Source organism: Eschrichtius robustus, chromosome 20 (genome assembly GCF_028021215.1).
Source record: "Eschrichtius robustus isolate mEscRob2 chromosome 20, mEscRob2.pri, whole genome shotgun sequence".
Lineage (NCBI taxonomy): Eukaryota > Metazoa > Chordata > Mammalia > Artiodactyla > Eschrichtiidae > Eschrichtius > Eschrichtius robustus.
The window spans coordinates 46383455-46397030 of record NC_090843.1 but is presented as its reverse complement, the minus strand read 5'-3'; the positions used below and the strand labels follow the sequence as shown (position 1 = coordinate 46397030).

The following is a 13576-nucleotide window of genomic DNA, read 5'->3' as shown; positions in this document are numbered from 1 at the left end:
TTAGATCCAGCCTCCACACCGGAGGAAACTTTCAAAGGCTAAAAGGACCCCAGGGTCACTTGTGAACTACCTTGCTCAGGAAACACTCAAAAGGTGGGCTAGAAATCCTGGAATTCAATAAAAGGAAACTGTAATTTAAAAGGCTAGTGAATTAGAGGCTAAAATTTCCTATCATTATTAAAAAATAAATAAACAAGCACAGCTTGAATCCCGCATCTACCAAAGAGAACAGATTAGCAGTCAATTCAGGGGTTTCATTTTATAAAATATACGGATGCAATATGGTGTAAACTAGGAAAACCACCATGCACCAGGAAGAAAGAATGACCTGATCCCCAGAAGAAAGATCTGCACCTGTATAAAGGCAAGGGCAGTACAGGTCTTGTTGCCTTATCTCTTTTTCAAACCAGAAGCAGACACGTCTTCGGCCAAGCTCAAGTATTAGAAGTCTTGACTTACTAAGCACACCAAGTTTCAAAACACAGGCATACAAGTTACAGTAAAGACAAGCACATCCTGTTTGCACTTGACTTCCTGTTCTGGGCTGTCTGATCTCTTTAGCGGGCTGCTCCCTAGCCACAAATAGGTAACCTTTCACATCTGCCAACCACTGGTTCACTGGACAGTATTTCAGTGACAACAAAATACACAGTTCCACGAGTCAGGTAAAAGATGCACCTAAAAAGGACCAAAAACCAATCATGAGCCTCTAAGACACTTTCTGGATTTCCCATGCTTCATACTGACATCTGACCTAGAGTAAACAATGAAAACTTAACACAAATAGTGCTGAGATAAGAAAATTAAGCCTGGAACAAAATTTGGAATATGAGGGCTGGGAAAAAGAGCAAGAAAAATTGGAAATGTTTTTATTATTAAATGTTGGCCTCCTTTCAAATGTAGAAGGAACAGATCTCTGTCAGCCAGTCCCCAGTGAGCAGATCCCCAGAAGGGAACCACGCAGAGCGGTCACAGCAGCTAACAGGGCCCTTCTGGTGAGCACTGTCCCCAATCCAACCTGCTACCAACCTCAGTCTACTTTTCAGCACTGCAAAAGCCTTCAGTTTAGAGACCTGAAGCCTCCACTTCAAGCCAAACTTCCATTGTTTTCAAAGAGCTAGTGGTTCTTCCAAGCCACATTCAGTGTTGGGAATAAACGCTGGGCAACGAATATCCCAGTTTTTATGGACAAGTTATTTAGCCTCTTTGGGTCTGCTTTCTCATCTGGAAAATAGAAGGGCTGCACTGCCCTAATCACTAATGTTTCTTCCAGCTGTAGAAGAAATGCAGGGATCCAACAATAACAGTTAGCAGAAGATGCTATGGCTTCCTGCTTTCCTTCACTCAAATAAGATGCCTCTAACATCCCACATCCCGCAGTGTGAATCTACCTTGATCTACTTCCCAAGCACCCAAGGATTTTTTTTCCCTTTCCCTTGAAATGTGGATCAGAAAGTTTCCCACCTGAAAGCAATATACTAACAAACCTTGAAGACTCTTCTTTACACATGGTCTTTTTATTAAGATCGTAATGTAATCCACCACTTGGTTCCCATGCTGGTCATATGATTCCTGGAGAGAACAGAGCCACAAAGGATGGAGAAAATTGACCAGCAACATGTGGCACTCCCTCCCACACAGTGACTGCTAATGGGAAAAGAATGAGGCAAATCTGGGTAAGAAAAGGGAGTGTCGAAGACAAGTTCGATGAGTCAGTGCAAAAAAAGAAATAAGAAAAGAAAAGGAAATGGAAAAGGAAGAAGAGAAGCAAACAAGAGGGAAAAATATCTAAACCAGTGAGTAGAAACTTAAATCTGAAATTCTCTTATCCATTCATCCAACAGCTATCCAATGTCTACGATGTGCAGGGAACGGAACTAGACTCTAGAGGAGATACAAAGGTCAACCAGATAGCTCTGCTCAGTGAGTTTATGGTCTAGTAGGAGAGATAAAGGCATGCACACAAACAGTTGAAATATATGGCAGAAAGTGTGCTGTGCCATAAAGGAGACATAAAAGAATCCTCCACTGTGAGACTCAGAGGAGGAAATGATTACTCCCAGTAAGGGATCAGAGAAGGCTTCATAGGAAGAATGACATTTCAAGCCAAAAACACAACAGAAACAAGGGCACACAAGTAGGAAATCAAGGACATACCGTTTCAGTAAGTAACTAGATTTAATTTGAGACATAAGTGGGCATGAAGGGAGAGATGGTAATAATAATAGCTAACGATCCAGAGAGCCATGGCTAAATTGCATAGCTGGATTGGAGCCAGACTGAGTATTCCAAAATCAGACTCAGAATTTGAAGTTAAATCCAGTGGGGAAGGAAGGGGAGCGGGGCGGTGGGGAGGGAGGTTGACAAGTTAGGAGCTGGAGGAATCTCATAAATTAACCCATAAAATTAAGGTAATAAAATCAACGCAAAATCAATGTGTGAAGATACACAAAGTCCCTCCAAAGAGATACAATGTCTTCCAAACCAAAAGCAAGAAGAGAAGAGGAAAAAAAGGCTTGGATGATGGCATTAATATATTTAAGCAAAGAATATGACCACATCAAAGTGTTGTCAACAAAGAAACTTAGAAAAATGTAGAAAAAATAGAGGGGGCCACATCGACTCCAGAATCACCCAAGGCAGAGGCAACTGCAGCGAGGCAACACGCCATCTTCTCTGTGATGGGACAAGGTTCCTTCATGAAGTTTAAATGGGAACAGCATAGAGTAGCAGTTAGGGGTATATGGGTTCTTGGAGTCAGAGGGACTTGGTTCCAATCTCAGTTCAGCCTCCTACCAGCTTGGACAGAGCCTTGGTTTCCTCATATGAAAACTGAGGATAATTGTGCCTACTTTGCAGGAGGACCACTGGGAGAATTAAATGTCCTACTGTATGCAAAGCACTTCGTGCAATACCTGGCATACAGCGAGCAATCAATAATCTTAGCCTTTTTGTAACTGTGTTCTCTCCTACCAACTATCCTGTCACATTATTCCATGCTCACGAAAGCAAGCTTGATATTATTAAATTTCATTTTTCAGATCTCTTGATATTTAACAGCAATGTCCTAGCAAAATCCAGGATCCAGTCAACAGGAAAGGAATCCACTCTAAAATAAAAATTGGCGTTCCATTCTGAGCACAGTCACTCAAGTGTGAACACAATCCGGTCTCCAAAAGACTGATCATTTCCAGGTACAAAACAAAATCCATTTAGAAGAACCAGACCTGAAACATAGTGACCAAAATCCTCAGAGGTCTTCCTGAGAAGCTAGATGGCACCCAGCAGACCAGTCCTACCTGATGCCACCCTCGATCTACAATGAGCCAACCTGGGTGATACTTTTCCATACTTCTCCTTACCTTCCACCTCTCTCATACCCTCCAATCACGCACTGTGGTGAAACACTTTATCTCCCTCTCTAACCTTCTAGAGGTCAAAGATCCCATCTTGTCCATCTTTGCATTCTTTTTTGCCACATTCCAAAATGCTTTGCATCAAACAGAACCACGATAAATATTTATCATAAGAATGAATTTCAAACACGACTTTTCTTAACACAGTCCATTGCGATCTGCCATTGCTGCACCCTGAGGCCCTCTTCTGATTTACTGAATTCTTATTCTACACTTTTCTTCCCCTCCTTTCCTCAACCTCTCCATACCTGAGCTACCAAGTATTACAGAAAAGTCAGAAGTCTTTATTTACTGGGTTCCCAACAAATTCATACAACTGGGACCAAGCCATCAGTGGGCTCAGAAATCTTTTATTCGGGCTTCCCTGGTGGCACAGTGGTTGAGAATCTGCCTGCCAAGGCAGGGGACACGGGTTCAAGCCCTGGTCTGGGAAGATCCCACATGCCGCGGAGCAACTAGGCCCGTGAGCCACAACTACTGAGCCTGCGTGTCTGGAGCCTGTCTGTGCTCCGCAACAAGAGAGGCCGCAACAGTGAGAGGCCCGCACACCGTGAAGAGCGGCCCCCGCTTGCCGCAACTAGAGAAAGCCCTCGCACAGAAACGAAGACCCAACACAGCCAAAAAATAAATAAATTAATTTAAAAAAATAAAAAGAAATCTTTTATTCATCTCTAGTTGATGTCTCATAGCAACTTTCCAAAGAGCAGTGTTGTGCAGGATTTAGGACATAGGGCCTGGAGTTAGACAGAACTCAAAGTCTTCCTGTGTGACCTCAGTCGAGGTACTTGAGGTACTTAACTTCCTTAAACTTCATCTTCCAAATCTGTAAAATGCAGTACCTAAATGAGGTAATTAACAACAGAGTAAGAGCTCAAAAAAATGGGAACTGTTACTCTTAAGTAATCTTCCAAACCCTATCCCCTCTTCCACTCCTTCTTTGTCAGATAATTAGAAACCTCCTCTCCTACTTTACCAAAACAATTCAACTGGGTCCTGTCCACTTGAGAGGCAATGGTGGTACAGTGGGGAACACTGGGGTCAGGAGTCCAGCTGGTGCCACAGACCAGGTATGTGACCATTTCACATGATTGTTTCATTTGTGCCTCAGGGTCCTCAACTGCAAAACGGGTATTTTAATCTGTTCCTTGTAGAATCACGGTGAGAATTAAATGGAAAAATATGAAAGAGCAGTAAGCAGAAGAAGAGGGGGAAGAATAAGCGAGGTGATAAGGCTTTCGAGGAAAACAGACCCAGTTTCAAATTCCAGTTCCATCACTTAACTGGTTGTGTGACCTCGGACAAGTTAATTTCTCCAGACCTCAGTTCATCTGTAAAATGGGGGAAAATAACTTCACAGGGTTCTTAAGAGGTTTAAAACAATGTACAGACTAATTGGCATGTTAATTTCCCACCCTTCTCTCTACCTCTTCTTTTCTTTCCATCTCAAAACCTCCCCTTTATTCACAGGACCAGTAGAATCCACCATTTTTGACCATTAGTTAAAAAAAAAATTAGTACATCTCCAATGTATCTATATTTAACAGCAAATTAGACAAGTACTACTACACAAATATACTGTGTTCTATCTAAAGCAGAACACTAAAAAGAAATTTCAAAGGGTAAGATAAAAATATAGAAAAACTTAGCTCTAATAATTCCTTCCCATACCCCAAAGAAAGGTCCCATATGTCCCTAGAATTTGGAAATTCATTTTGGAGGTCACTACACTTTTATGGAAATTGTTTCAAGACAAAGATAAATAGAATAGAGCTGGTATAGCTCCTAGCACAGTGATTGGCACAGAGGAGATGCTCAGTGAATACTGGTCCATTACAGTTTTTAGAAAACCTGCCTCTACACACATACGTCTCTGTACAAGTTCGCACAAAGTGAGCTCTCAGCTCAGTCTCCCTTTCTCTTCAATTCCCCCATAGAATAGCTGGAGCTCTGCTTCACTTCCATGTCACACACTTGTTCATGAACTGTGCTCCAATCTACTGAAAGCCCTTTCTCCAAGGTCACCAATGATCCTGTGACGGCTAAATGCATGGCTTTTTCCTACATCAAACCTTGATGACCTCCCATATGCTGATGACCTACCTATCTTCTTCCCTTTGGTTCCCACTGAAAGTGCAATAGCTTGACTCTCCTTTAAAGACATATTTTCCTCCCTGTCCTTCCCTGGCTCCTCCTTTTGCCCCTTAAATATCTCCTAGGGCGCTGGACTAACCATTCTTCCCTTCCTTCTCTAGTGAATTCTATTGGTTTTACTTTTAAGATATATCCTGCAAACATCCCTCCTATGTCCACGGCCACACCCTGACTTATACGCCATTATCTTTCTCAAAAACTAGAGCAAACACCTCCTCACTGGCCCCCTCTTTGCCGCTCTTTTCTCCACACCGTAGTCAGGGTAAACTTCTCTTTTAAAAACTATACTCTGCCTGAGTTCCCTGGCGGTCCAGTGGTTAGGATTCCAGGCTTTCACTGCTGTGGCCTGGGTTCAATACTTGGTGGGGGAACTGAGATCACGCAAGCCACGTAGCATGGCCCAGAAAAAAAAAAGAAATACACACACACACACACACACACACACACACACACACACACACACACGCCTGTTACTCTCCTGCTTTAAAGCCTTCAGTGGTTTCCCACCATGCCCTTTTCTAAAGCCGAGACTCACTACATGGCCCACAAAGTCCCCATGTGATGTGGGCCCTGCCCACCTCTCCTACTTTACCTCATGCCACCCCCCCATCACCCTCCACCCCCCATTCACCTCACTCGAGGCCCTTGGTGGTCTCCTTTTATTTTGACTTCCTCAAAAAAAAAAATCATCTATTGCCCCCAAGGCCTGCACACTTGTGGCTCCTTTCCTGCCAGGAACATCCTCCACAGCTCTCACAAAGCCTGCTCCCTACCCATCAGACTGCGGCCCAGCTTCCCTACAGTGCAGCTGTCTGGCACACAGTGGAAGCTTGGTAAGTATCCGTTGAATGAATAGATTCCTCAGTCTTTGGAATCAATCTCAGGCTTCAGTTTTAGTAGTCATTTCCAAATCCCTGCTAGATATCCAGACTTCAAATCTAGCATACCTAAGACACTCAAAACCAAACCCTTCATCTTTCCCCAAAGTAGTTTCCTCCAATCTTCTGAAATTATATGAGCAATATAACCCACACTTCCTGCTTCAGAAGTATGAATTTCCCATTCGTTTGCTCCACCTGCCCAAAATTCTAATCATCCATTAAAACCGAATTCAGGACTTCCCTGGTGGCACAGTGGTTAAGAATCCACCTGCCAATGCAGGGGACACGGGTTCGAGCCCTGGTCCGGGAACATCCCACATACCGCGGAGCAACTAAGCCCGCGTGCCACAACTACGGAAGCCTACACACCTAGAGCCCACGCTCCGCAACAAGAGAACCCACCACAATAAGAAGCCTGCACACCACAACAAAGAGTAGCCCCCGCTCGCCGCAACTAGAGAAAGCCCGTGCGCAGCAACGAAGACCCAACGCAGCCAAAAATAAATTAATTAATTTTTAAAATATGTTTAAAAACAACCCGAGGGGCTTCCCTGGTGGCGCAGTGGGTGAGAATCTGCCTGCTAATGCAGGGGACACGGGTTCGAGCCCTGGTCTGGGAAGATCCCACATGCCACGGAGCAACTAGGCCCGTGAGCCACAACTACTGAGCCTGCGCGTCTGGAGCCTGTGCTCTGCAACAAGAGAGGCCGCGATAGTGAGAGGCCCGCGCACCGCGATGAAGAGTGGCCCCCGCTTGCCACAAGTAGAGAAAGCCCTCGCACAGAAACGAAGACCCAACACAGCCAAAAATAAAATAAATAAATTAATTAAAAAAAAAAAAAAAAGATTTCCACTTTAAAAAAAAAAAACAACCCGAATTCAAATATCACTTCATTCATTCATGCTTTCAGTCAACCACTTATTCATTCAACAGTTACTGAGTACCTTTTATGAGGCAGGCACTATGTTAAGATACTGGAAAGCAAAGCAGACATATTTCTGTCTATTATATATCAGTCAAATGATCACACAAATATTTAATTATAAACTAAAAATTGCTATGAAGGAATAAGTGCTAGAAACTTTGAGAAAACATAAGCAAGGAATCAAGAAACACTCCTTTGGTGATGTGCTGACTGGGTGAGATGTAACTTACACTAGGCAGCCTGGAAGGGGCAGCATGCCAGGCAGAGGCTTCGCCAAGTCCTGGAAGCAGGAGGAGACCAGCAGGCCTATCTTTTTTTTTTTTTTTTTTTTTGGGCCATGCCATGTGGCATGTGGGATCTTAATTCCCCCACCAGGGATCGAACCCATGCCCTCTGCATTGGGAGTGCAGTGTTAACCACTGGACCACCAGGGAAGTCCCCCCAGCAGGCCTATCTTAAGGCACCTACCATTCTGCCTCATATATACCAGCTGGATCTGTCTTGTTCTGCCTCTCACCCCAGCCTCATTTTACTGATAGTTACCTGAAAGGACACAGAATGTGTCAACATCCCCAGGAGATACTGATTCACAGGTCTAGTACCTAAGGAGTCTATGCCTGTAAAAAGCTCCCAGATGACTCTGATATGCAGCCAAGTTTGTAAACTATATGCCCAAACTATCTACTCAATAAATATATATTGATTATTATCTCATTTAAAATCTCTAAGGTCAGTGTGGTAAATTGTTTCCAAAATTGGCCACAATAATCCCAACCATGCTGCATGTCCTTTTGCAGTGTGACTTTGACACTCTACCCTGTAAGAGGTGGAGTCCATATCCCCTCCTCTTGGATATGGGCTACACACATGACTTACTTTAATCAAAAGAATGGGGCAGAAGTGTATGTATGACTCCCAGGCCTAGGCTTTAAGAGGCCCTGCAGCTGCTTTGTGGCCCCCTTGGAAGCCAACCACCATGTAAAGAAGCCCAGTCTAGATTAATGAGTGATGAGAGGCCATCTCTCCATGAGAGAGCTGGACCTCATGGAGGAGAACCAAAATGTCCCAGCCAACAGTTAGCGCCAAGCCCCCAGATACGTGAGTTAAGCCATGTTGGATCCTCCAATCCAATCCCCATCACGTGGAACAAAGCAATATGGCCCTCACCCCTGAATTACTAATCCACTGAATCACAGCAATAAAATGACTATCATTTGAAGACACTAAAAGTTTTAGGGTGATCTGTTACACAGTAACAGATAACTGACACAGTCAGAAATGCAACACTCTTTTAGCAGTCATTCAAATGCTTCCCAACTTTGATCATCAAGAAACTCTTCCTTGGGACCTCCCTGGTGGCGCAGTGGTTAAGAATCCACCTGCCAATGCAGGGGACATGGGTTCGAGCCCTGGTCTGGGAAGATCCCACATGCCATGGAGCAACTAAGCCCGTGAGCCACAACGACTGAGCCTGCACTCTAGAGCCCATGAGCCACATATACTAAACCCACGTGCTGCAACTACTGAAGCCCACACGCCTAGAGCCTGTGCTCCACGACAAGAGAAGCCAACCACAATGAGAAGCCCGCGCACCGCAATGAAGAGTAGCCCCGCTCACCACAACTAGAGAAAGCCTGCGTGCAGCAACGAAGACCCAACGCAGCCAAAAAAATTTTAAAAATTAAAAAAAAGAAACTCTTCCTCATATTCATTAAAATCACTCCTCCCTCAATTTAAGCCCATTTCCTCTTAAATCTTTGAAGTATAGGAAGACCAATTAATCAAAATCCCCAAGCAAAAACTATTCTTGTACTCAAAGATGGTAATCATGCCATCCCTTAGCTTTTCCTTCTCTAGGCTAAAATCTTTCTATTTTTTTTTTTAAACGTATAATGATAAGGAATTTTTTTTAACTGTTTAATCATTTTTATTCCTCTCTTAAGTATGGGGGGACCAATATTGGATTCCCCATGCCAGTATCTAACAGAGGTTATGTCCCAGCCCTTATGGTTCATCTTTCTTATTTTACTTTTATTCAGTTATTTATTTTTGGCCACACAGCACGGCATGCGGGATCTTAGTTCCCCAACCAGGAATCGAAACCGTGCCCCCAGCAGTGGAAGCACGGAGTCCTAACCACTGGACCGCCAAGGGAATTCCCTGGTTCATCTTTCTATAATCAAATTCCACAGTCCCAAATATGGCATGTTAGCCCCCCAAAAGTTGTGAATTACTCTACAAACTTAATCACTTACTAGAATTAATGTGAAACCCCTTCTGCTCTTAACACTCACCTTATTCCATTTTGTGATGACTCCCTTCACTCATCAACCTGGTTTGACGCTCCACTATTGAGGTAGATTTTAACAAACTCTAGGTATCTGAAGCACAACAGAAACAGCTTGAGAGGCTGGAGTGGGCATACCATTCATGTCAATCAAGGTCTCCAACCACGGTCAAGGCCTCTCCAAGGCCAAGCAGGCTCTGAGTACCTCCTCCTTCCACCTCGAAGATAAAGTGGCCTTGCGAAAGACAAGACCTTTAGCACTCACCTACTGAGCAAAGGCTCCTTTTCTGTAGAACCCAACAAGGTATATTTATCTACAAAGAGACAAACCAGGTGCTTAAAGCAGTGTAAAAACATGTTTTCCCTCTGAGTCTTACCGGAATGCATGCTTCAATGTCAGAAGTAGCTTTACAATCACTGATAAAATAGGGATAATAAAGCCTACCCAACACAGGGTACTGTAGGTATCAAATAAAATGATACAGGGCTTCCCTGGTGGCACAGTGCTTGAGAATCTGCCTGCCAATGCAGGGGACACGGGTTCGAGCCCTGGTCTGGGAAGATCCCACATGCCGCGGAGCAACTAGGCCCGTGAGCCACAACTACTGAGCCTGCGCGTCTGGAGCCTGTGCTCCGCAACAAGAGAGGCCGCGACAGTGAGAGGCCCGCGCACCGCGATGAAGAGTGGCCCCTGCTCGCCGCAACTAGAGAAAGCCCTCGCACAGAAACGAAGACCCAACACAGCCATAAATTTAAAAAATAAATTAATTAATTAATTTAAAAAAATGATACAAGGGGATAATTTTGTAAGGTACTATACTACGTTAGGTGATGGTCTAGAACTAGGTTTCAGGAAGTCCTATAAATCTTCAAATTAACTTTGGATGTTACCTGATGGTTTCAGGTGACATATATGGAATAGGCACCATGGGCTCAAGTTCATCAAACAAGAACAAAAAACATGCCATCTAACTAGAAAGCTTATGGATTTTCTAATACTGCCAAGACTAATAAAGATGTTTAGACTAGTGGTTTGATCCCGGGGACCCACTTCAGCCACCGTCTAATGGTGCTGAGCTCTAGGTCAAGGACCAGGTTCAGTGAAGGAATTCAACAGTCTAGTGGAAGAGACAGACACTGCTGTGGAAGTCCAAATAAGGAAGAATAACTACCGGAGGAAGTCAGGGAAGGATTCACATATGAAATAAGTCTCCTGGGGATGAGCACTTTGCCTGTCAGAGAGGAGGCAGAACCACCAGGAAACGGCACAGTGTCCTAAAAGGATGTGGTATAACCAGGGACTGGAAAAATGAAGAGTTCAGTGAGGTTGGAGAGGAGAGAAATGGCTGGGAAAAGGAGAGGGAGATAAAATGAGTAACAGGTAGGATAGGGTCAAATTGTGAAGGACTTTCCCAATCCAGCTAAGTAGGAAACAGAGAACAAATGGCACTCTGAAACGCGTGAATGAAAAGATTAGATTTGGCCTTTAGGAACATAACTTTGGCAACAAGAATGAAAGTTTGGAGCAGAGAAGGATCTATGGTGCAGTGACAAAAGCACAGTCAAGATTTGATAAGGCTTTGAATAAGAAGTTACAAACTCAAATTCCTGGAGGCAAAGTAGGTCAAATGTGACATCTTCGTTGTGTAACATCTGGGAGAATGGTGATTATCTGTGATCTTGGAAGAATGCAGGCCCTGCCTAAAAGTCTTCACACATAAAATTTTAAGCCATTGGGCTGGTTAAACAAAATATCTAGTTTTTAACCTATGATAAATTAAAGCAATACAGTGGGAATGAAGAAAAGACACACGTCAAACAGTATGCCAATATAATCAAGAGGGTTTAGCAACCATAGATTTATCATATTTAGAGATGTGAGGCATAAAAAGAATGAAGAGGAAGATTTGGTAGATATAATTAACAGAGTTCAAACATACAGCAATACAAGCAGATAACAGATACTGGGTAGGGGAGATAATGACTTGTTATGTATGTGTTGAACTTAAGACAAACCTAGTAGGTTTGTCAAGTTGGACAAAGCTTGTCAAGATTTGTCAAGTTGGAAATAAGGATCTGAAGTTTGGGAGAGACAGCTGGGCTGGTAAGACATACTGAGGATGGCTGAATTCACGGACATATTTGAGATCCTTAGAGGAAGGGGGTGGGAAAAGAGTGAAAAGAAACCCAAGACAAAGCCCTGGAGCATCTCGACATTTATGGGATAATCAAAAGAAAATAAGCATAAATAATGGAAGGATACTCTGGAAACTCAGAAGAGACAAGGTGGCCACAAAGCCACAGGAAGAAGGCTGCTGGGGAAAAAAGAGAATGGTTCAATAGTGCCAAATGCTAGGCAGAGATTAAGTAAGATGGAGGCTGAAATCAGGACCAGAACACTGGGTCTGGAAATTAGGAGTTTACTTGTAATCTTCAGGAAAACAGGAATAGGGTAATGGGGGTAGAAGCCAAAAGAACAAAATAACAAAGAGCTGCTAAGAGGATCAGAATTGAGGAAGTACAATGGAGGCTCGAGCTCATTCTACCCTTACTAAGGACCTACTATGTGCCAAGTACCATGGATATAATTCTAACAAAACAGGTGCCGCTTCTCAATATAGTCTACAATCGAGGAGACACAGGATGCTCTTGAGTACTCATCCAGTCTTGGTGAGTAAGAAGAGATTTCATGGAAGAAGTGATTTTCAGGCTCCAGCCAGTTAAGCCAGTTGGCCAGCTTAAGCTGGGGCAGGGTGTCTCAGAGAAGGCTTGCCTGTGCAAAGGCCTGAAGTAGAGAGTGAACATGGACCATCTGGGGGTAACTGTAAGGAACAGGAGCAAACTTTAAGGAGGGCTACTGCCTGGTGCTGAGGCTGAAGATTTCAGAAGTTTAGAGGCGAAGAGCAGGAAGGAGATAGGGCAGCAGTCTGAACAGAATGAGGGATGAGGGGAGGGTCTTCATAACACCTCAGAAACTCACTGGTAAGACAGTGCTTTCTACAATTCAGGAGTCACAATTATTAAGCAGAAAAGCAAATATGTTTGCCCCTCTCTCTTCCTTTAACAATGGTTTAGTTTGACTAAACTATTTCTCACAAGACACAGAAAGAATAGAGACTACAACAGCAAAAGATGGATAAAGCCGTAAACCTGTTTGATTTCTCTAAGGTTTATATAATACACGGTCTTATTAGGTCCAAAACCACATCCAGATCCCAAAGGAAATGAAACTTTTCCCTTAACATCCCCTCCAAAGAGTTGAAGGACTTTCAGATATCCAAATTGATAACGTGTTGACTCACTTCTAAAGACTAAGGCTCTTCCCAGTTTCTGCATCAGCTCAGTCTAGCTCAAGACACTAAGAGAAAACAGTCTGGGGTTACCTGATTTTGCCTGTTTCAAAACATGGCCAGGGCAGAAAGCAAGCTGCCTCTCGTTGCTGCCGCTGCTGAGGTCCTTGGAGCCGGGTTCAGATGAGATCATCTCAGGAACCAGCAGCAGCGGCTTTCAGGCAGTGAATGGTGCTGCCTGGGGACGTATCTTTGGTAAGCAAGATTGCAACAGAGCAGGCGGTTTACCCAGGGCAGTGCTGACTCATGCCAGGCAAAACTCATTTCCCAAACAACTCAGCCTGAGCCAACCGCAATCAACTGCAACCTAGAAAAGAAGAGGCGCCCCACTGATTTTTCTTTTAAATCGAAAGCTGATTACTAGGGGGAGGTGAACCTCATTCCCCGGCTGCTGGTCTCCCAGAAAAGCTCCAGTGGTCAGTCACCTTCTGAAATATCACCTGAAAACAGCCTGGGGCTCAGGACAGACAGCACGATTACTGAAGGTAGCAGGTCCACGAGCTCTGGAGATTTCCCCAAGAGGCTGATAAAGAAGTCACTTCGCATTTACAAACTAGAACATCTG

At 43.8% G+C, this 13576-nt stretch overlaps 1 protein-coding gene across 3 annotated transcripts in view; it reads right to left on the bottom strand.

Annotated features, from left to right (window-relative positions):
* The window catches only part of RFFL (ring finger and FYVE like domain containing E3 ubiquitin protein ligase), a 68748-nt gene that overhangs the window by 35241 nt on the left and 19931 nt on the right, over window positions 1-13576 (bottom strand). Inside the window, exon 1 of one of the 3 annotated variants that reach the window (XM_068529570.1) lies at window positions 13045-13164. The exons of the other annotated variants lie outside the window; for them this stretch is intronic. Within the exon in view, the coding sequence (XP_068385671.1) occupies window positions 13045-13144 (100 nt within the window). The 5' untranslated portion in view covers window positions 13145-13164. Of the gene's footprint in view, window positions 1-13044; window positions 13165-13576 lie in introns of those variants that run through there. 3 annotated transcript variants of the gene reach the window in all.